This window comes from Borostomias antarcticus (assembly GCF_949987555.1).
Source record: "Borostomias antarcticus genome assembly, chromosome: 4".
In the NCBI taxonomy this organism is placed as follows: Eukaryota; Metazoa; Chordata; class Actinopteri; order Stomiiformes; family Stomiidae; genus Borostomias; species Borostomias antarcticus.
In genome coordinates, this window is record NC_140237.1 from 1435380 (window position 1) to 1459366 (window position 23987).

General features: G+C 44.2%; 1 protein-coding gene across 6 annotated transcripts in view; it reads right to left on the reverse strand.

The window, feature by feature from the left end:
* The window catches only part of herc1 (HECT and RLD domain containing E3 ubiquitin protein ligase family member 1), a 213392-nt gene extending 190221 nt beyond the window's left edge, over positions 1-23171 (reverse strand). For all 6 annotated transcript variants that reach the window (XM_084437244.1, XM_084437243.1, XM_084437242.1 and 3 more), the window contains exons 1-8: positions 22858-23171; positions 14239-15215; positions 13865-13960; positions 13356-13550; positions 12646-12957; positions 12386-12482; positions 12077-12220; positions 10027-10154 (exon numbers count right to left, since the gene is read on the reverse strand). In XM_084437244.1, the coding sequence (XP_084293370.1) occupies positions 10027-10154; positions 12077-12220; positions 12386-12482; positions 12646-12957; positions 13356-13550; positions 13865-13960; positions 14239-15189 (1923 nt within the window). In that variant the 5' untranslated portion in view covers positions 15190-15215; positions 22858-23171. The remainder of the gene's footprint in view (positions 1-10026; positions 10155-12076; positions 12221-12385; positions 12483-12645; positions 12958-13355; positions 13551-13864; positions 13961-14238; positions 15216-22857) is intronic.
* Positions 23172-23987: the final 816 nt, after the last annotated feature.

Consider the following 23987-nt stretch of genomic DNA (forward strand, 5'->3'; position numbering starts at 1 on the left):
CCTACACTATTACCCTACTGTAGTTATTAGACCTACACTATTACCTTACTGTAGTTATTAGACCTACACTATTACCCTACTGTACTTATTAGACCTACACTATTACCCTACTGAGTTATTAGACCTACACTATTACCCTACTGTAGTTATTAGACCTACACTATTACCCTACTGAGTTATTAGACCTACACTATTACCCTAGTTATTAGACATACACTATTACCCTACTGTAGTTATTAGACCTACACTATTATCCTACTGAGTTATTAGACCTACACTATTACCCTAGTTATTAGACCTACACTATTACCCTACTGTAGTTATTAGACCTACACTATTACCCTACTGAGTTATTAGACCTACACTATTACCCTACTGTAGTTATTAGACCTACACTATTACCCTACTGTAGTTATTATACCTACACTATTACCCTACTGTAGTTATTAGACCTACACCATTACCCTACTGAGTTATTAGACCTACACTATTACCCTACTGTAGTTTTTAGACCTACACTATTACCCTACTGTAGTAATTAGACCTACACTATTACCCTACTGAGTTATTAGACCTACACTATTACCCTACTGTAGTTATTAGACCTACACTATTACCCTAGTTATTAGACCTACACTATTACCCTAGTTATTAGACCTACACTATTACCCTAGTTATTAGACCTACACTATTACCCTACTGTAGTTATTAGATCTACACTATTACCCTATTGAGTTATTAGACCTACACTATTACCCTACTGTAGTTATTAGACCTACACTATTACCCTACTGTAGTTATTAGACCTACACTATTACCCTACTGAGTTATTAGATCTACACTATTACCCTACTGTAGTTATTAGACCTACACTATTACCCTACTGTAGGTTTTAGACCTACACTATTACCCTACTGAGTTATTAGACCTACACAATTACCCTACTGTAGTTATTAGACCTACACTATTACCCTACTGAGTTATTAGACCTACACTATTACCCTACTGTAGTTATTAGACCTACACTATTACCCTACTGTAGTTATTAGACCTACACTATTACCTTACTGTAGTTATTAGACCTACACTATTACCCTACTGTACTTATTAGACCTACACTATTACCCTACTGAGTTATTAGACCTACACTATTACCCTACTGTAGTTATTAGACCTACACTATTACCCTACTGAGTTATTAGACCTACACTATTACCCTAGTTATTAGACCTACACTATTACCCTACTGTAGTTATTAGACCTACACTATTATCCTACTGAGTTATTAGACCTACACTATTACCCTAGTTATTAGACCTACACTATTACCCTACTGTAGTTATTAGACCTACACTATTACCCTACTGAGTTATTAGACCTACACTATTACCCTACTGTAGTTATTAGACCTACACTATTACCCTACTGTAGTTATTATACCTACACTATTACCCTACTGTAGTTATTAGACCTACACCATTACCCTACTGAGTTATTAGACCTACACTATTACCCTACTGTAGTTTTTAGACCTACACTATTACCCTACTGTAGTAATTAGACCTACACTATTACCCTACTGAGTTATTAGACCTACACTATTACCCTACTGTAGTTATTAGACCTACACTATTACCCTAGTTATTAGACCTACACTATTACCCTAGTTATTAGACCTACACTATTACCCTAGTTATTAGACCTACACTATTACCCTACTGTAGTTATTAGATCTACACTATTACCCTATTGAGTTATTAGACCTACACTATTACCCTACTGTAGTTATTAGACCTACACTATTACCCTACTGTAGTTATTAGACCTACACTATTACCCTACTGAGTTATTAGATCTACACTATTACCCTACTGTAGTTATTAGACCTACACTATTACCCTACTGAGTTATTAGACCTACACTATTACCCTACTGTAGTTATTAGACCTACACTATTACCCTACTGAGTTATTAGACCTACATTATTACCCTACTGTAGTTATTAGACCTACACTATTACCCTACTGAGTTATTAGACCTACACTATTACCCTACTGTAGTTATTAGACCTACACTATTACATTACTGTAGTTATTAGACCTACACTATTACCCTACTGTACTTATTAGACCTACACTATTACCCTACTGAGTTATTAGACCTACACTATTACCCTACTGTAGTTATTAGACCTACACTATTACCCTACTGAGTTATTAGACCTACACTATTACCCTAGTTATTAGACCTACACTATTACCCTACTGTAGTTATTAGACCTACACTATTACCCTACTGAGTTATTAGACCTACACTATTACCCTACTGAGTTATTAGACCTACACTATTACCCTAGTTATTAGACCTACACCATTACCCTACTGTAGTTATTAGACCTACACTATTACCCTACTGAGTTATTAGACCTACACTATTACCCTACTGAGTTATTAGACCTACACTATTACCCTAGTTATTAGACCTACACCATTACCCTACTGTAGTTATTAGACCTACACTATTACCCTACTGAGTTATTAGACCTGCACTATTACCCTAGTTATTAGACCTACACTATTACCGTAGTTATTAGACCTACACTATTACCCTAGTTATTAGACCTACACTATTACCCTAGTTATTAGACCTACACTATTACCCTACTGTAGTTTTTAGACCTACACTATTACCCTACTGTAGTTATTAGACCTACACTATTACCCTACTGAGTTATTAGACCTACACTATTACCCTACTGTAGTTATTAGACCTACACTATTACCCTAGTTATTAGACCTACACTATTACCCTAGTTATTAGACCTACACTATTACCCTAGTTATTAGACCTACACTATTACCCTACTGTAGTTATTAGATCTACACTATTACCCTACTGTAGTTATTAGACCTACACTATTACCCTACTGAGTTATTAGACCTACACTATTACCCTACTGTAGTTATTAGACCTACACTATTACCCTAGTTATTAGAACTACACTATTACCCTAGTTATTAGACCTACACTATTACCCTAGTTATTAGACCTACACTATTACCCTCGTTATTAGACCTACACTATTACCCTATTGAGTTATTAGACCTACACTATTACCCTACTGTAGTTATTAGATCTACACTATTACCCTATTGAGTTATTAGACCTACACTATTACCCTACTGTAGTTATTAGACCTACACTATTACCCTACTGTAGTTATTAGACCTAAACTATTACCCTACTGTAGTTATTAGACCTACACTATTACCCTATTTATTAGACCTTCACTATTACCCTAGTTATTAGACCTACACTATTACCCTAGTTATTAGACATACACTATTACCCTACTGTAGTTATTAGACCTACACTATTACCCTAGTTAAAAGACCTACACTATTACCCTAGTTATTAGACCTACACTATTACCCTACTGTAGTTATTATACCTACACTATTACCCTACTGTAGTTATTATACCTACACTATTACCCTAGTTATTAGACCTACACTATTACCCTACTGTAGTTATTAGACCTACACTATTACCCTACTGTAGTTATTAGACCTACACTATTACCCTAGTTATTAGACTACACTATTACCTTACTGTAGTTATTACCCTAGTTATTAGACCTACACTATTACCCTACTGTAGTAGGGTAGTTATTAGACCTACACTATTACCCTAGTTATTAGACCTACACTATTACCCTACTGTAGTAGGGTAGTTATTAGACCTACACTATTACCCTAGTTATTAGACCTACACTATTACCCTACTGTAGAAGGGTAGTTATTAGACCTACACTATTACCCTAGTTATTAGACCTACACTATTACCCTACTGTAGAAGGGTAGTTATTAGACCTACACTATTACCCTAGTTATTAGACCTACACTATTACCCTACTGTAGAAGGGTAGTTATTAGACCTACACTATTACCCTAGTTATTAGACCTACACTATTACCCTAGTTATTAGACCTACACTATTACCCTACTGTAGAAGGGTAGTTATTAGACCTACACTATTACCCTAGTTATTAGATCTACACTATTACCCTACTGTAGAAGGGTAGTTATTAGACCTACACTATTACCCTAGTTATTATACCTACACTATTACCCTACTGTAGAAGGGTAGTTATTAGACCTACACTATTACCCTAGTTATTAGACCTACACTATTACCTTACTGTAGTTATTACCCTAGTTATTAGACCTACACTATTACCCTAGTTATTAGACCTACACTATTACCCTAGTTCTTAGACCTACACTATTACCCTACTGTAGTAGGGTAGTTATTAGACCTACACTATTACCCTACTGTAGAAGGGTAGTTATTAGACCTACACTATTACCCTAGTTATTAGACCTACACTATTACCCTACTGTAGAAGGGTAGTTATTATACCTACACTATTACACTAGTTATTAGACCTACACTATTACCCTTCTGTAGAAGGGTAGTTATTAGACCTACACTATTACCCTACTGTAGAAGGGTAGTTATTAGACCTACACTATTACCCTACTGTAGAAGGGTAGTTATTAGACCTACACTATTACCCTACTGTAGTAGGGTAGTTATTAGACCTACACTATTACCCTAGTTATTAGACCTACACTATTACCCTACTGTAGAAGGGTAGTTATTAGACCTACACTATTACCCTAGTTATTAGACCTACACTATTACCCTAGTTATTAGACCTACACTATTACCCTAGTTATTAGACCTACACTATTACCTTACTGTAGTTATTACCCTAGTTATTAGACATACACTATTACCCTAGTTATTAGACCTACACTATTACCCTAGTTCTTAGACCTACACTATTACCCTACTGTAGTAGGGTAGTTATTAGACCTACACTATTACCCTACTGTAGAAGGGTAGTTATTAGACCTACACTATTACCCTAGTTATTAGACCTACACTATTACCCTACTGTAGAAGGGTAGTTATTAGACCTACACTATTACACTAGTTATTAGACCTACACTATTACCCTTCTGTAGAAGGGTAGTTATTAGACCTACACTATTACCCTACTGTAGAAGGGTAGTTATTAGACCTACACTATTACCCTACTGTAGAAGGGTAGTTATTAGACCTACACTATTACCCTACTGTAGTAGGGTAGTTATTAGACCTACACTATTACCCTAATGTAGAAGGGTAGTTATTAGACCTACACTATTACCCTACTGTAGTTGGGTAGTTATTAGACCTACACTATTACCCTACTGTAGAAGGGTAGTTATTAGACCTACACTATTACCCTAGTTATTAGACCTACACTATTACCCTAGTTATTAGACCTACACTATTACCCTACTGTAGAAGGGTAGTTATTAGACCTACACTATTACCCTAGTTATTAGACCTACACTATTACCCTACTGTAGAAGGGTAGTTATTAGACCTACACTATTACCCTAGTTATTAGACCTACACTATTACCCTACTGTAGAAGGGTAGTTATTAGACCTACACTATTACCCTACTGTAGAAGGGTAGTTATTAGACCTACACTATTACCCTAGTTATTAGACCTACACTATTACCCTACTGTAGAAGGGTAGTTATTAGACCTACACTATTACCCTAGTTATTAGACCTACACTATTACCTTACTGTAGTTATTACCCTAGTTATTAGACCTACACTATTACCCTAGTTATTAGACCTACACTATTACCCTAGTTCTTAGACCTACACTATTACCCTAGTTATTAGACCTACACTATTACCCTACTGTAGAAGGGTAGTTATTAGACCTACACTATTACCCTAGTTATTAGACCTACACTATTACCCTACTGTAGAAGGGTAGTTATTAGACCTACACTATTACCCTAGTTATTAGACCTACACTATTACCTTACTGTAGTTATTACCCTAGTTATTAGACCTACACTATTACCCTAGTTATTAGACCTACACTATTACCCTAGTTATTAGACCTACACTATTACCCTAGTTATTAGACCTACACTATTACCCTACTGTAGAAGGGTAGTTATTAGACCTACACTATTACCCTACTGTAGAAGGGTAGTTATTAGACCTACACTATTACCCTAGTTATTAGACCTACACTATTACCCTACTGTAGAAGGGTAGTTATTAGACCTACACTATTACCCTAGTTATTAGACCTACACTATTACCTTACTGTAGTTATTACCCTAGTTATTAGACCTACACTATTACCCTAGTTATTAGACCTACACTATTACCCTAGTTCTTAGACCTACACTATTACCCTACTGTAGTAGGGTAGTTATTAGACCTACACTATTACCCTATTCATTAGACCTACACTATTACCCTACTGTAGTAGGGTAGTTATTAGACCTACACTATTACCCTACTGTAGAAGGGTAGTTATTAGACCTACACTATTACCCTAGTTATTAGACCTACACTATTACCCTACTGTAGAAGGGTAGTTATTAGATCTACACTATTACCCTAGTTATTAGACCTACACTATTACCCTACTGTAGAAGGGTAGTTATTAGACCTACACTATTACCCTAGTTATTAGACCTACACTATTACCCTACTGTAGAAGGGTAGTTATTAGACCTACACTATTACCCTAGTTATTAGACCTACACTATTACCCTACTGTAGAAGGGTAGTTATTAGACCTACACTATTACCCTAGTTATTAGACCTACACTATTACCCTACTGTAGAAGGGTAGTTATTAGACCTACACTATTACCCTACTGTAGAAGGGTAGTTATTAGACCTACACTATTACCCTAGTTATTAGACCTACACTATTACCCTACTGTAGAAGGGTAGTTATTAGACCTACACTATTACCCTACTGTAGAAGGGTAGTTATTAGACCTACACTATTACCCTAGTTATAAGACCTACACTATTACCCTACTGTAGAAGGGTAGTTATTAGACCTACAATATTACCCTAGTTATTAGACCTACACTATTACCCTAGTTATTGAGATGTTAAACGAGACTGAAGACTGGGGGGAGAACCCCTCTCCCCTCCGCTGTGCGCCTATAGCCTACTAATATCACAACACTGCTTCCCAAAGATATCCGCTGGGAAAAATGAGACAGATTGAGCTCTAACGCCAGTTGAGGAGGCAGACTATCATCCACAAACTGCCCAAACCTGTGAAACACTGCCCATGTGAAACACTGCCCAAAAAGATGGGGGCATCTGAAGTGGATGGACAGTGTGGGCTGAACCATGCATGTTTAGAAAGAGAAATTAGAAAAGGCGTTATTTATTGTGCTGCCTGCGAATTTGAGTTGAAAGTTTGACAGCTGTCCCGACTCCAGTGGTATCCCCTGAGCCTGGCTCCAGCCCCGGAATCTGAATTGTAGGAATGTGAGTGTGAGTGTCAGGCTAGTCTCCCCTCGGCAAAACAAGAGGAGCAAACAGAGCAATCTCTGGTCTGAACAGGCTAATACCATTCCACTGGGTACACAACTATTATAATTCAAGATGAATAAATAATAATAATAGTGGATTGAGAAGGGTATAACAGATACCCAAAGCCCAGTATCGGTATCGGAAGTGAAAAAAGTGTCTTCGGGACATCCCTAATAGAAATCTGTCCCCTATGCCTACTGTACAGTACAGTATATGAAGATGGAGTAGGAATACAGTACTCCAGTGTCCATATTTTCTGTTTTCTAAAGGATGTAAGGGTCGGTATTTCCCGGATCACGCTTGGTATTGTGTTCCATGTGTGTGAGGCTCGGTAGGAAAACAGGGACTGTCCAAAGAGACTGGTCCTGAATGGAGCCCGCTCGAGTGGAGCGGGTGTTCGTTTTTAGAAATTCCTTTAGAGGAGGAGGGGCTAGACCATGAAGGACTTTATATACCAAAACTGAGTCTGCATATTTCATTACATTTTCCCAACTCATTATCTGATATGTCTTCAGGATATTACAGTGATGGTATCTGGAGGTTTTTTTTATCAAGGGTTTTGAGAGCATTTTTGTGGGATATTTCAATTGGCTGCAGTGTGGACTTGCATGCATGTGTCCAGCTTGTCATACAGTAGGTCATACGTGACACAATCATGGCATTAAAGTATAATTTAGCTGCGTTAATGGTCAGGTTATTTCTAATGTACCTGAAGTTTCATATATTGAATTTGAGTTTGTTCAGTCAATGATGATTCCTAGGTATTTAAACACTAACTTCTTCTAGCCTAGTTCCAAGCACATGTACATCAGGGTCTATACCAGTACTTGCTCTCTTTGAGAAGAACATACAGACAGTTTTTGACACATTGAGATGTAGGTGAGAACTTCTCAGACAGTTTGAAACATTAATCATGGCATTGGATAGTTCTTGAGCAGCTTGCTGTTTTGTTCTTGCACTGACATATATGACAGTGTCATCTGCGTACATTTGGCAGGATACATTAGACGGACAGTTACTGGGTAAATCATTGATGTACAGACTAAAAAGCAGAGGTCCAAGGATTGAACCTTGAGGGACTCCAAGAGTGTTTTCAGAAGTTGCAGAGGTGGTGTTCTGGACTCTGACACACTGTTTTCTGTTAGCAAGATATGATCCAATCCACTTAATAGTGTTTGGTGAAAAGTTAAAATGCGACAATTTGGTCATGAGGACCTGATGATCAACTGTATCGAATGCTTTTTTTAAGTCAAGGAAGACAGCTCCAATTACACCTCCTGCGTCCATTTTTGACTTGATGTTTTCCTAGAGAAGGCAGTTTGCTGTCTCTGTCGAGTGGTGTTTCCTGAAACCAAACTGCATTGGATGTAGAGTGTATAGGCTACTCTGCAACCCATTTTTCTGCAACCTTGGAGATTGCAGGAAGTATGCTTATTGGTCTGTAGTTGCTTATTGTTGTCGGATCTCCTGATTTAAAAATGGGTGTAATAATTGCCGTCTTCCACGAACTAGGGAAGGCAGCTTCATTAATGAACCAAATTATCATGCTGGTGATTGGCGCAGTAAGTGATTCTTTATTATCTTTAAGAAGGGATGTGTCCATTCCAAATGCATCCCTAGCTTTAGAATTATTTAGAGAACTGATTATCCAAATTAAGAGCTAGAGTAGTAGTGCTTGGGGATATTTGTTGGTTTGAAGAACTGGGAGAATGAGTTAAAGTCTTTACGGAGTCTATAAAATATGTATTTAGAGCTGTTGCAATTTCAGTTGGGTCAGAGGTTGTATTTCCATTTCGTAGTAGCTCCCTGGGGCTCTTGGCTCTGATTAAATTAATAAAGAAGTTTTCCTTTGCATCTCTAATTTCTTTTATAACTTTGTTTCTAAGTGAAGTGAAAACATGTCTACTGTGTACTAATTTAGACTTCAGGGCCATCTTGAGAGCCTGGTCCCGCTGTTTCATTAGTGCCCATATTTCACTGTTTAGCCGTGGAAGATTATCTTTTTTCCCTGGTTTTGATTTTACTACCTTCATAAAACTTTATATTGTTTTTTGTGTCACTGACATAAAGACATTGCAGTTGTCATCAAGTTGACCATAAATGAGATGATCAGACCATTTGATTTTTTTTAAGGCATTTTCTTAGTTTTCCATTTCACCCTTTGGTATTCTTAACTGCTCCATCTTTTTGCTGGAAGAGCAGGTTTCTATGTTTTCTTGAGACAAGGGTCAGGTTATGGTCAGACAGGCCTGTAATCATGTTATATGTTTGTTTTTTTACAGAGACCATCTGGCTGACTGTACTGTAAACACATCACTAAAACCTCCCACTCGCACCCAGGGAGAAGAGTGTAAACACTGGTTTATATATACAAGAGTTCCTTAAGACACAGAACACCAGAATTTCAGGATTGTTACCCCACAACCCTCACACCACACACACACACACACACACACACACACACACACACACACACACACACACACACACACACACACACACACACACACACACACACACACACACACACACACACACACACAGCTGGTGGTGGTGGTGGTGTTGCATTCCAGTGATTAGGCCAGGCCCTACCTGTCCGGTGGAAGTCAGGGCTAGAGACGACTGGCTTCCTGCGCACACTTTCCTGATGAACATGCCCTGCAGGGCCTCCACCACTTTGGGCTTGTACACGCGGTTGGTATCGCCGTGACCCAGTTTACCTGCAGGAGACAACGGATCACATCAAGTATTTTCTGAGTATTAAGGTTTTGTAGACTAGATAGACAGTTCTAGGTGTGAAAGGGTTCAGGGGTTAGTGGATATTGTGTGTTTTAGAATGGACTACATATGAATAAACATGTACATGTGACAGTCCAGAGTGGACGACCCATGAATAAACATGTACATGTGACAGTCCAGAGGTGGACGTCCCATGAATGTGACTACGTATGAATAAACATGTACATGTGACAGTCCAGAGGTGGACGTCCCATGAATGTGACTACGTATGAATAAACATGTCCATGTGACAGTCCAGAGGTGGAGGTCCCATGGAGTCTTGGGTCCCACAAGTCTTGGGTTCAATCCCTAAATCCACCATGTCTTCATCATCAACCTTTATTTTGCTAGGCAAGTTAATTAAGAGCAACTCTTATTTACAATAAGGGCCTAGGTGGGGGTAAAGGCCCCTAGGGGATGGGGGGGTAAAAGCCCCCTAGGGGATAGGGGGGTAAAAGCCCCCTAGGGGATGGGGGGGTAAAGGCCCCTAGGGGATAGGGGGGTAAAAGCCCCCTAGGGGATGGGGGGGGTAAAAGCCCCCTAGGGGATGGGGGGGTAAAAGCCCCCTAGGGGATGGGGGGGTAAAAGTCCCCTAGGGGATGGGGGGGTAAAAGCCCCCTAGGGGATAGGGGGGTAAAGGCCCCTAGGGGATAGGGGGGTAAAAGTCCCCTAGGGGATGGGGGGGTAAAAGCCCCCTAGGGGATAGGGGGGTAAAAGCCCCCTAGGGGATGGGGATGGGGAATAAAATAAAAAAGAGGCGTCTGCGGGTCAGCCCTGTAAAAACCTACGGCCTCAGTGATCTGGGACATACCAGAGAAGGGACATGTTCTATTCTAGTCTATTCTAGAGAACAGACTTTACAGTTATACAGTAGGACCCCACTCATCCAGACTTCAGAGATCCGAACCTCCCGGTCTACCGGACAGGCTTAAAAAACTTCTTTCTTTTTTTTTAGCCTGCTATCTGGTAACTGGTGGGATTTTCATGACAGTACTGTATCCTACTGTGAATAAAAACAGAACTGTATGTAGACCTACATGTTGCCTGTAGGCTGTAGCCTACTGTCACGTTTCATTTCTTTGTTACTTTAATGTCGATCGCAAAACGCAAACGAGTCTGCTGCGCGAGAGCTGCATTCCTTGGTAGCCAGAAAGCGCGTCAGCAACCTGAAGCAGCATCGAGTCATTATTCGTTCCCAGTAAATGGACTTCAGGAACACAGACGTGTTGTGAGCATGTAGATTAGCCTAGACCTACTGTATTTGTTAAATAATAGCCTACAGCCTAGGCCACGTTAGCCTACATCGGTTGTTTAAGAGACTTTCTTTTAGGCTACAATAGCCTAAGACACGACAACTTGTCTGTCATTTCATTTATTTATTTATTGATTATAATTTGCTCTAATAGTTCTAATGTTGGGTTGTTTTTAGGCTATACCATTTTGTTCTGCGAATACAGTAGCCTATCGATGCAGCGTACGCCTCATTTGAGAATAAAGTACTGTATTTAATCAAAGCACGCACTCAAGTGGAAATTTGTTTATTTTATTCAAGGCTACTGTAGGTCTATTATAGGCTAGGCTGTATGAGTTTAGTTGGCTATTTGATTGGAATTTTGATGCATTTTCACAAGTAATTAAGGGTATTTATCGGTCTATTATGAGTCTATATGGAACAAGTATATACCACTTATTGAATTTGGTGCATTTTAACATAAGTTTCAGTCATCCGGACATTTCAGAGATACGAACGACCTTCGGTCCCGTTGGGTTCGGATAAGTGGAGTCCTACTGTATTTGGGACTTTTGAAAATTCACACTACAAAGACAAATCTCTTGGATTGAGTAAAGTTGAGATGTCCCCCACCGTTGTCCCCTCCTCCAAAGGACCACACGGTGCGTCCGTCCTTGGACAGAGCGATGGTGTGTGAGCTCCCACAGGACACCTCGCCCACATTGCTGATGTCTTTCACCAGAGTAGGAATGTTTCTGCTGTTGCTGTCGCCGTGACCTTCACACGTACACAAGCACCACCACACCCAGAGACACACAGGACATTGTCAACAGATGGGACTTGTATCTTGAAATATATATGAAATATAGTACATGATAGTGTCTGTTGTATACACAGATACAAGCTTGTGGAGTTGTTAAATGCCAGGTGCTGATGTGTTACCTAATCTGCCAAAATCTCCTTCGCCCCACGTGTAAAGCTCTCCATCCTCACTGACCGCAGCGCTGTGTCTGTAGCCAGCAGACACACACACCACCACCTGCCACACAACACACACCCACAGCTATGATCAGCCATCTCATTCAATGCCTGTAATGTAACAACTTATTCCAATGTTGCAATGAGCACAGATAGGACCTCGATGCATCAGTTCAAAATGATTCAAGCCAAGCCCGTCACACCAGTGGACATGGTCAACCTACCTTTCCCTGCAGGGGTCCCTGGATGAGTTTGGGGTACTTCTGTGTGGAGCTGTTCCCATGGCCCAGCTTGCCATAGTCCCCATCGCCCCAGCTGAACACCTCGCCCTCTGTGGTGAAGGCCAGCGTGTGGCCGTCCGAGCCCTTAGAGGACGACACCTTCTTGATGGCGCGGTGGGGCTCAAAGGTCAGCTTCTTGAGTGTGGATTGGTTGTTGGAATCGCCCAGGCCCAGGCGTCCGTAGCTGCCTTTGCCGCAGGCACGGACAGAGCCGTCAGAGGAGATGACGAAGGTGCAGTACTGGCCGGCCTCAATCTGAAAACCAAACATGACACCGTGAACAACAGGGTTCCATTTCTGTTGATCACATGACTTTTTATTTATACTACTTATCTACTATTACAGTTAAAGTAAATTAAAGACAATTTCAAACAACATATGAGCTAAACTTTAAAATGTTCAACTCTCCCATGCCAGACTTGAGCGGCTCTTTCATATCCAGTATTAGTATAAATGGACAGCTGAGGCTCATGAAAGCCTACTCTGATGACACACTCCCCCACCGCCAACACACACACACACACACACGCACGCACACAACCACACACAGCCACATACACACGCACACACACACACAAACTCGCACACATATACAGCTGGGGATATTGATCAGGTCTAGGTGGCTTTAAAAGACTCTCTTCTGTCTGTCTTACTGTCTGAGCGTCTGCAAAGCTGGGTGCCAGTTTGGGCTGCAGGATCTTCTCTTGGGTGCCCTCCACCAGCTGGTGACTGCTGTTACTGCCCCACACGTACACCTCGCACGTCTCCGACACCATGGGCGCTTCGCCAGTCTGTATGCTGTCCGGGCTGGCGCAGGTGCGGGAGTAGTCCGATGCCATCCTGCATACCTGGAGTGGAAAGATGGTGGAGATATGAACACAGAGGTGATGGCATTGGTTAGTCTCTCTCTCTCTCTCTCTCTCTCTCTCTCTCTCTCTCTCTCGCTCACGCTTTAACTTGTCCTAGATGAGTTTCCACAATACCGAGTATACTAGTACTTATTACTACTGTCTGCCATTAGCGGAGTGCTTACATGTGGATAAAACACATAAAGAGGTAGGGAAAAGACTGCGTGCTTCAGCACATCGGACTTCAAACATCAAGTAGGAGATTTCACCCAAAGGCTGACAAATGAAAGGAAAGCCCACATGCTGGTCTTTACCTCTTCAAACAGGCAGAGCGCTGCCTCGTATAAAGAGCACAGGCCGTCCGACGTGCGCGTGGGCTCCCTCCACTGGCTGCGATCTGCAGACGAGCCCTAGGACAATCAGATAAGAGAACAATGCACAGCATACGTTAGTCCTATCTAACTGCACTACATCTGTTTTATCTGCAGAACATCTGGTTCAATCAGGGTACAAGCCTTCAAAACGCAGAGCTCCCTAATGAGCAGACAGCCCACACAATGGCCCAAACCAGTTTGAACTCTTTGATCATTTTTCAGGCAGGGTGTTAAAAAACGGCCTCCAAAGCAACAATGAAGGTATCTCACTCAAAAATCTGCAAAGGAACATCAATGGTTTCTTGAGGACTTACCAAAGAACGTCTCATCTGAATCAGGATGTTCATGAAGCCGTCGTAGCCAATCAGGCCCTCCTGGTTCTGTGCTACCTTGCTCTTCTCCATGGTGCTGACCACAGCTGCCGCTGCCAGCGCCATCTCTATCCACTCCAGCAGGTAGCGCAACGAGCCCCTCTGGGCGGCCAAGCCCACCAGCAGCTCTGCCGCCAACCTCCGGCCCAAAATGTCTGCCCCGGAATTTGGCATCGTCACCCCTTTGAGGAAGGTGGTGACCTGGGCCAAGCAGTCCAGGCCCATGGGCGGGATTTTGCTCTCGTTGGCCAGCGACAGAGGCGGGAGGGAACTGACCACGTCGATGGCAGTGTGGATGACATCGTTGCAGAGGTTGAGGCCTCCTCCTCCTCCTCCGTTGGGGCCGAGCGGCGGCGGCATCATCCAGCTCTGGCGCAGCAGGGCGAACAGCAAGCTGAGGCCCGTGCGCACGCCCATTTCAATCAGGGCGTCGGTGCTGGAGCGCGGGCGCTCGCTGATGGAGTGCAGGTCCGCCGAGCCCGAGTTGTTCTCAGGCGAGTGCTGCTGCTGCTTGACCTTGCCCTTGTCGTGGTACTTGTTGGAGAGGGCGTAGAAGATGCGCTGGAGGACCAGCAGGCGCTTGCGCAGGGCGGCGGCGAAGGGGGAGTCGGAGCACACCATCTTGGCCAGAGCGAGCTGGCTGCTCAGCAGCGCGTCCAGGTAGTGCTCCTGCTCATCGCTGGACAGTGACTCCCGCTCGAAGTCGGGAAGCTGGGGGCCCTTGAGGCACAGCACCTGCTGGGGCAGAAGCACCACCTCTTTGTTGGTCAGCAGCTTGGAGTACAGCACGGAGACACCCTCCCGTGTGGCGATGGACTCGCTGTCCTCCGTGATCCACGAGCTGTTGAGGTGCTCCAGCCATTTGAGCTTCACTGGAGGGATCATCAGAGCCATGGCACGTCACTCTGGGGCCATCAGTTCTGGGAGGAAGCATAGTACAATTTGAAATATACTGGAACTGATTTAATTGATGTTCAACTCTGATGTCTTGAAGACAATGAGTTAGGCCTTATTTGAAAAGCAATGGGAGTAGAAGCTAACAGTATCCAGCACAACATGCCCCAGCCCTCAGGCCTGAAACATCTAATACTATTCACATATTATGTTCATCCTGGGCCCAAATTATAGCCTACATGCCAATCCATGACCTCGCTAATGCAGTCTATTAGTCACCAAAAAAGTGTTATCATGACACTGCATTTACCTGATCAGGCTGGGAACTCCAAATAAATCCAGCACAGGATAACACACAGTGTGGTAAGCCCGGCAAAGCTTATAACAGTCTAAATGTTTTAGATAATTGGATTGTCAATCACACAGCAGTGTAACCATGAATTGTATTCATTTATGGCTAGTTTTCCCTGATACAATCTATCTGATCAATCTAGACTACTGATCAAGTTATAGACTACATTTCTGTTTTGCCATGGTTCATAGTGTAAAACAGATCTGTTAAGTCAATTGGGTTTCCCTAGACCTAGGCTACGTGTGGGTAATAATAAAGCTGGTTAGACCAAGGCCTAGACCTAGGCTACGTGTGGGTAATAATATAGCTGGTTAGACCAAGGCCTAGACCTAGGCTACGTGTGGGTAATAATAGAGCTGGTTAGACCAAGGCCTAGACCTAGGCTACGTGTGGGTAATAATAAAGCTGGTTAGACCAAGGCCTAGACCTAGGCTACGTGTGGGTAATAATAGAGCTGGTTAGACCAAGGCCTAGACCTAGGCTACGTGTGGGTAATAATAGAGCTGGTTAGACCAAGGCCTAGACCTAGGCTACGTGTGGGTAATAATAGAGCTGGTTAGACCAAGGCCTAGACCTAGGCTACGTGTGGGTAATAATAGAGCTGGTTAGACCAAGGCCTAGACCTAGGCTACGTGTGGGTAATAATATAGCTGGTTAGACCAAGGCCTAGACCTAGGCTACGTGTGGGTAATAATATAGCTGGTTAGACCAAGGCCTAGACCTAGGCTACGTGTGGGTAATAATATAGCTGGTTAGACCAAGGCCTAGACCTAGGCTACGTGTGGGTAATAATAGAGCTGGTTAGACCAAGGCCTAGACCTAGGCTACGTGTGGGTAATAATATAGCTGGTTAGACCAAGGCCTAGACCTAGGCTACGTGTGGGTAATAATATAGCTGGTTAGACCAAGGCCTAGACCTAGGCTACGTGTGGGTAATAATATAGCTGGTTAGACCAAGGCCTAGACCTAGGCTACGTGTGGGTAATAATATAGCTGGTTAGACCAAGGCCTAGACCTAGGCTACGTGTGGGTAATAATATAGCTGGTTAGACCAAGGCCTAGACCTAGGCTACGTGTGGGTAATAATAGAGCTGGTTAGACCAAGGCCTAGACCTAGGCTACGTGTGGGTAATAATAGAGCTGGTTAGACCAAGGCCTAGACCTAGGCTACGTGTGGGTAATAATATAGCTGGTTAGACCAAGGCCTAGACCTAGGCTACGTGTGGGTAATAATATAGCTGGTTAGACCAAGGCCTAGACCTAGGCTACGTGTGGGTAATAATATAGCTGGTTAGACCAAGGCCTAGACCTAGGCTACGTGTGGGTAATAATATAGCTGGTTAGACCAAGGCCTAGACCTAGGCTACGTGTGGGTAATAATAGAGCTGGTTAGACCAAGGCCTAGACCTAGGCTACGTGTGGGTAATAATAGAGCTGGTTAGACCAAGGCCTAGACCTAGGCTACGTGTGGGTAATAATATAGCTGGTTAGACCAAGGCCTAGACCTAGGCTACGTGTGGGTAATAATATAGCTGGTTAGACCAAGGCCTAGACCTAGGCTACGTGTGGGTAATAATATAGCTGGTTAGACCAAGGCCTAGACCTAGGCTACGTGTGGGTAATAATATAGCTGGTTAGACCAAGGCCTAGACCTAGGCTACGTGTGGGTAATAATATAGCTGGTTAGACCAAGGCCTAGACCTAGGCTACGTGTGGGTAATAATAGAGCTGGTTAGACCAAGGCCTAGACCTAGGCTACGTGTGGGTAATAATAGAGCTGGTTAGACCAAGGACTAGACCTAGGCTACGTGTGGGTAATAATAGAGCTGGTTAGACCAAGGCCTCACTGTGGGCCATCAACACATTTAGTGTAAGGACCCTTTCACACCTACGTTGTTTAGTCCGGACTTTCAGACTTTCCGGTTTGATCTGAACCAAATTGACAGGTGTGAAACCTCCTGGAACACAGTGCGCCTCAGGAGGTGGTATCGGCTCGAACCAAGGTTCGCTGCTGCCTAATGTGAAATCAAAGGTAAGCACTTTCGGATCAAGTGCATCCTCAAACCAATCAGTGTCAAGTATAGGGAGACGCACCCCCATGCAAACGATGACGACATAATGTAGGTCAGCTACCAAAAATCCTTTGGTCCGCTGGTGTGAAAGCGAAAGTTATGGAACTAATCAATAAAAAATAACAAATGTGAAAGCGCCAAACGGGATTCTGGTTCGGACCTTGGTCTGGACCTTTAGGTGTGAAAGTGCCCTAAATTAAAAGTATTTCCACATTACTTTAAATTGATCATTAACCTGTTTTATCTAGTTGGCTGGCACACTGACTGAAGTAGGTCATCAATAGATGTGACACTGATTTAAGAGAAGTGACTCTTCTTTCACATATAGGCTATACTGCTTGCACAAAATATCCAAACTGCTACTGGATACTGGCCAATAGGCTATCTTTGAACACAAGCCAGTATTTAATCTGCTACACAAATTAATCCATTCATGGACTAAACATGCATTATATTTAACGCTTAATCTTACAACTACTTTTGTCTCTTTCTCTAAAAGTGTGAAGAATGGATTTCACATGGATATGGTCTGGATAATTCCTTAGCCTTATAGTTCAGGAGTGACCTGCATTTCTCCCTCATGGGTTAGACTTGTGTGTATTGCATCACACTAACCTCTGTGAGTGTTTGGTACAGTGTGGGGGCCTAATGGTCTGTTAATGGGAGTGTATTGCATCACACTAACCTCTGTGAGTGTTTGGTACAGTGTGGGGGCCTAATGGTCTGTTAATGGGAGTGTATTGCATCACACTAACCTCTGTGAGTGTTTGGTACAGTGTGGGGGCCTAATGGTCTGTTAATGGGAGTGTATTGCATCACACTAACCTCTGTGAGTGTTTGGTACAGTGTGGGGGCCTAATGGTCTGTTAATGGGAGTGCCTGCCAAGTGTGGAGCATGAAAGAATAAGACTCAGGGGTAACAACTCCCTGAACGCATGTTACAGCACATGCCAATAAAACCATGTCTGGATGGATATGAGGAAGTCAAATGCTGCACTTTTGTGCAATTATAAATTACATAAAATGTACTTGGCAAATTCAAGTGAGTAACAAAGGCCATTTTTTGACTTCTCAGGAATGCCTCATACAGCCATTCTATTCTTCTATTCCACCACCAGCACAGCTGATAATGTAATAATAATGTAATAATCAAATCACCAAGCTTTTCAGAGCTCCAGTATGGCGGTTGATTGATCTGCAGAGCATGCATGTCTCATGGCATTCTTCAATCATTTATTTTGCAGTTTTCCAGGCACAAGACTAACTGCAAGATTTGGCAAAAGGCATGCAGGCATGCTGTGCGTGTCTTTGACCAACCTCAAGTAGTAGTCCTGTAGTTTATCAGATGGGCAAGGTCGTCAACACTGAAATCGTAACCTAAAATGAACTTGCTAAGACGTGTAATATACCTTACCCTGGTGATCTTTACATCTGGGATTTAGGCGATTCCCAAGCTAGGTAAAGTGAGCCAACATGTTAATTGTGCCATTGCCTAACTGGCTGGTTAACTGCTAACCAGTCAGTATTGATCTAATGAGAGAGATAGTTTGAGGAGGAGTAACTGGACAGGGCACGGAGGGCCTAGCTAGTCTAGTCTAGTCTAGCTAGTCTAGTCAGCATCACTAACGTTGATAACAGCCACTGTAACTGTAAGAACAGACGTAGTGATCATGTACTAACTCGAGTGTTAAAACCAGATGGCTTACCTAGTTAGCTAACGGTATTAGATATTCAGCTAACGTTACTGATGACACCGCTAACAGTAGCTAGCTAACATAGCACTAAGCTATCTAGTTGAATGTAACGGCACTATGACTAGTAACGTATACTAACACACATGTATCTGGACACCGGGGTTAGCTAACCTTAGTGGCTAACGCTAGCTAGCTAGACGGGGTTGCTCCTCTAAAGCTTTGCTAACTGGATATAGCCATCTGCCAAGTCTATCTTTTAGACAGTTACTAACCAGCTATTGAAGAGGTTAGAACAGCAGGCTGGTTAGCCAGGTTATCTCTAGTCCTAGGGTTAGAACAGCAGGCTGGTTAGCCAGGTTATCTCTAGTCCTAGGGTTAGAACAGCAAGCTGGTTAGCCAGGTTATCTCTAGTCCTAGGGTTAGAACAGCAGGCTGGTTAGCCAGGTTATCTCTAGTCCTAGGGTTAGAACAGCAGGCTGGTTAGCCAGGTTAGTCCTAGGGTTAGAAAAGCAGGCTGGTTAGCCAGGTTAGTCCTAGTCCTAGGGTTAGAACAGCAGGCTGGTTAGCCAGGTTAGTCCTAGTCCTAGGGTTAGAACAGCAGGCTGGTTAGCCAGGTTAGTCCTAGTCCTAGGGTTAGAACAGCAGGCTGGTTAGCCAGGTTATCTCTAGTCCTAGGGTTAGAACAGCAGGCTGGTTAGCCAGGTTATCTCTAGTCCTAGGGTTAGAACAGCAGGCTGGTTAGCCAGGTTATCTCTAGTCCTAGGGTTAGAACAGCAGGCTGGTTAGCCAGGTTATCTCTAGTCCTAGGGTTAGAACAGCAGGCTGGTTAGCCAGGTTATCTCTAGTCCTAGGGTTAGAACAGCAGGCTGGTTAGCCAGGTTAGTCCTAGTCCTAGGGTTAGAACAGCAGGCTGGTTAGCCAGGTTATCTCTAGTCCTAGGGTTAGAACAGCAGGCTGGTTAGCCAGGTTATCTCGCTAGTCCTAGGGTTAGAACAGCAGGCTGGTTAGCCAGGTTATCTCTAGTCCTAGGGTTAGAACAGCAGGCTGGTTAGCCAGGTTATCTCTAGTCCTAGGGTTAGAACAGCAGGCTGGTTAGCCAGGTTATCTCTAGTCCTAGGGTTAGAACAGCAGGCTGGTTAGCCAGGTTATCTCTAGTCCTAGGGTTAGAACAGCAGGCTGGTTAGCCAGGTTATCTCTAGTCCTAGGGTTAGAACAGCAGGCTGGTTAGCCAGGTTATCTCTAGTCCTAGGGTTAGAACAGCAGGCTGGTTAGCCAGGTTATCTCTAGTCCTAGGGTTAGAACAGCAGGCTGGTTAGCCAGGTTATCTCTAGTCCTAGGGTTAGAACAGCAGGCTGGTTAGCCAGGTTATCTCGCTAGTCCTAGGGTTAGGACAGCAGGCTGGTTAGCCAGGTTAGTCCTAGTCCTAGGGTTAGAACAGCAGGCTGGTTAGCCAGGTTAGTCCTAGTCCTAGGGTTAGAACAGCAGGCTGGTTAGCCAGGTTATCTCTAGTCCTAGGGTTAGAACAGCAGGCTGGTTAGCCAGGTTATCTCGCTAGTCCTAGGGTTAGAACAGCAGGCTGGTTAGCCAGGTTAGTCCTAGTCCTAGGGTTAGAACAGCAGGCTGGTTAGCCAGGTTATCTCTAGTCCTAGGGTTAGAACAGCAGGCTGGTTAGCCAGGTTATCTCTAGTCCTAGGGTTAGAACAGCAGGCTGGTTAGCCAGGTTATCTCTAGTCCTAGGGTTAGGACAGCAGGCTGGTTAGCCAGGTTATCTCTAGTCCTAGGGTTAGGACAGCAGGCTGGTTAGCCAGGTTATCTCTAGTCCTAGGGTTAGAACAGCAGGCTGGTTAGCCAGGTTATCTCGCTAGTCCTAGGGTTAGGACAGCAGGCTGGTTAGCCAGGTTAGTCCTAGTCCTAGGGTTAGAACAGCAGGCTGGTTAGCCAGGTTAGTCCTAGTCCTAGGGTTAGAACAGCAGGCTGGTTAGCCAGGTTATCTCTAGTCCTAGGGTTAGAACAGCAGGCTGGTTAGCCAGGTTATCTCGCTAGTCCTAGGGTTAGAACAGCAGGCTGGTTAGCCAGGTTAGTCCTAGTCCTAGGGTTAGAACAGCAGGCTGGTTAGCCAGGTTATCTCTAGTCCTAGGGTTAGAACAGCAGGCTGGTTAGCCAGGTTATCTCTAGTCCTAGGGTTAGAACAGCAGGCTGGTTAGCCAGGTTATCTCTAGTCCTAGGGTTAGGACAGCAGGCTGGTTAGCCAGGTTATCTCTAGTCCTAGGGTTAGGACAGCAGGCTGGTTAGCCAGGTTATCTCTAGTCCTAGGGTAGGAACAGCAGGCTGGTTAGCCAGGTTATCTCTAGTCCTAGGGTTAGAACAGCAGGCTGGTTAGCCAGGTTATCTCTAGTCCTAGGGTTAGAACAGCAGGCTGGTTAGCCAGGTTATCTCTAGTCCTAGGGTTAGAACAGCAGGCTGGTTAGCCAGGTTAGTCCTAGTCCTAGGGTTAGAACAGCAGGCTGGTTAGCCAGGTTATCTCTAGTCCTAGGGTTAGAACAGCAGGCTGGTTAGCCAGGTTATCTCTAGTCCTAGGGTTAGAACAGCAGGCTGGTTAGCCAGGTTATCTCTAGTCCTAGGGTTAGAACAGCAGGCTGGTTAGCCAGGTTATCTCTAGTCCTAGGGTTAGAACAGCAGGCTGGTTAGCCAGGTTATCTCTAGTCCTAGGGTTAGAACAGCAGGCTGGTTAGCCAGGTTATCTCTAGTCCTAGGGTTAGGACAGCAGGCTGGTTAGCCAGGTTATCTCTAGTCCTAGGGTTAGAACAGCAGGCTGGTTAGCCAGGTTATCTCTAGTCCTAGGGTTAGAACAGCAGGCTGGTTAGCCAGGTTATCTCGCTAGTCCTAGGGTTAGAACAGCAGGCTGGTTAGCCAGGTTATCTCTAGTCCTAGGGTTAGAACAGCAGGCTGGTTAGCCAGGTTATCTCGCTAGTCCTAGGGTTAGGACAGCAGGCTGGTTAGCCAGGTTAGTCCTAGTCCTAGGGTTAGAACAGCAGGCTGGTTAGCCAGGTTCTCTCTAGTCCTAGGGTTAGAACAGCAGGCTGGTTAGCCAGGTTATCTCTAGTCCTAGGGTTAGAACAGCAGGCTGGTTAGCCAGGTTATCTCTAGTCCTAGGGTTAGAACAGCAGGCTGGTTAGCCAGGTTAGTCCTAGTCCTAGGGTTAGAACAGCAGGCTGGTTAGCCAGGTTAGTCCTAGCTAGGCTAGTCATCGCGGAAGCTTGTAACCATGGATATTGATCCCTGCAGGTGAAGCAGGTTTCAGCTAGCTAGCGCAGATGCTATGCTACATAATGTTAGCAGACAGACAGGCCACTGGCACAGGTTTCTTTACATGAAGAAATAGCTTACCCAACACACAGTAGCTGGTTAATTTAAACCCGCACAACATTAGTTTCACAGTGAAAACGCACCGGTTAATAACTAGACAGCTATTATAGCTAGCATTAGCATTAGCATTAGCTATAGCTAACGTTAGCTAACAGGTTTGCAAAGACTCGGAGGCGTCGCTTACCATCTACTGTCCAAGTCTCTTCTCTGGTGTGCTACAGACTACTGAGCTGTCCAAGTCTCTTCTCTGGTGTGCTACAGACTACTGAGCTGTCCAAGTCTCTTCTCTGGTGTGCTACAGACTACTGAGCTGTCCAAGTCTCTTCTCTGGTGTGCTACAGACTACTGAGCTGTCCAAGTCTCTTCTCTGGTGTGCTACAGACTACTGAGCTTCAGGGCGTTGCAGACACAATCTGCATGATCCAGTGTACTTGCTCAGCTTCTTGATGTTTTTCACAATATCACCTCAATAGAAACAGCTCAGTCAGGGATAGGTTTCCATCTCCCTACTTCTCTGCTCTAGCACCTTCCACTGCAATGAATCCAGACAAGAGGTTCCCTCCCAACCACGAGCCAGCCCCAGCCCCAGCCCTAGCCCCAGCCCCAGCCCTAGCCCCAGCCCCAGCCCTAGCCCTAGCCCCAGCCCTAGCCCTAGCCCCAGCCCCAGCCCTAGCCCTAGCCCTAGCCCTAGCCCCAGCCCCAGTCCTAGCCCCAGCCCTAGCCCCAGCCCCAGCCCCAGCCCTAGCCCTAGCCCCAGCCCCAGTCCTAGCCCCAGCCCCAGCCCCAGCCCTAGCCCTAGCCCCAGCCCCAGCCCTAGCCCCAGCCCCAGCCCTAGCCCCAGCCCTAGCCCTAGCCCCAGCCCTAGCCCTAGCCCCAGCCCTAGCCCTAGCCCTAGCCCCAGCCCTAGCCCCAGTCCTAGCCCCAGCCCTAGCCCCAGCCCTAGGGCGCGGTGACGTGTGTGCGTCTCTCTTCTGTTTACAGACCGCTACTGCATCCGTCCAAGAGGCTCTCCATCCATAAAACACAAGGGGAGACGCATGGAGGGAGTGCCGTATGTTATGCATTAATTTATGTACTGCTGGTTGGTTTCAGCATTGATAACAACCTTTGTGAGTGCATAGGCTCTGTACCAGGGAGCCATGGTGCTCGTCTTTTTGTGTGTTGGCTGTAAGCCGACACACCATGAAGAGAGAATCCTATTTGTCGCTCCATCCCCTGGCGTTGTTGACCTGCAGTTCTATGTTGCTACCACAAGAGGCAGTGGTCCCAGAACATCAAAACAAAAAGACTCCACAGATTTCCCAGGTCAGCAGT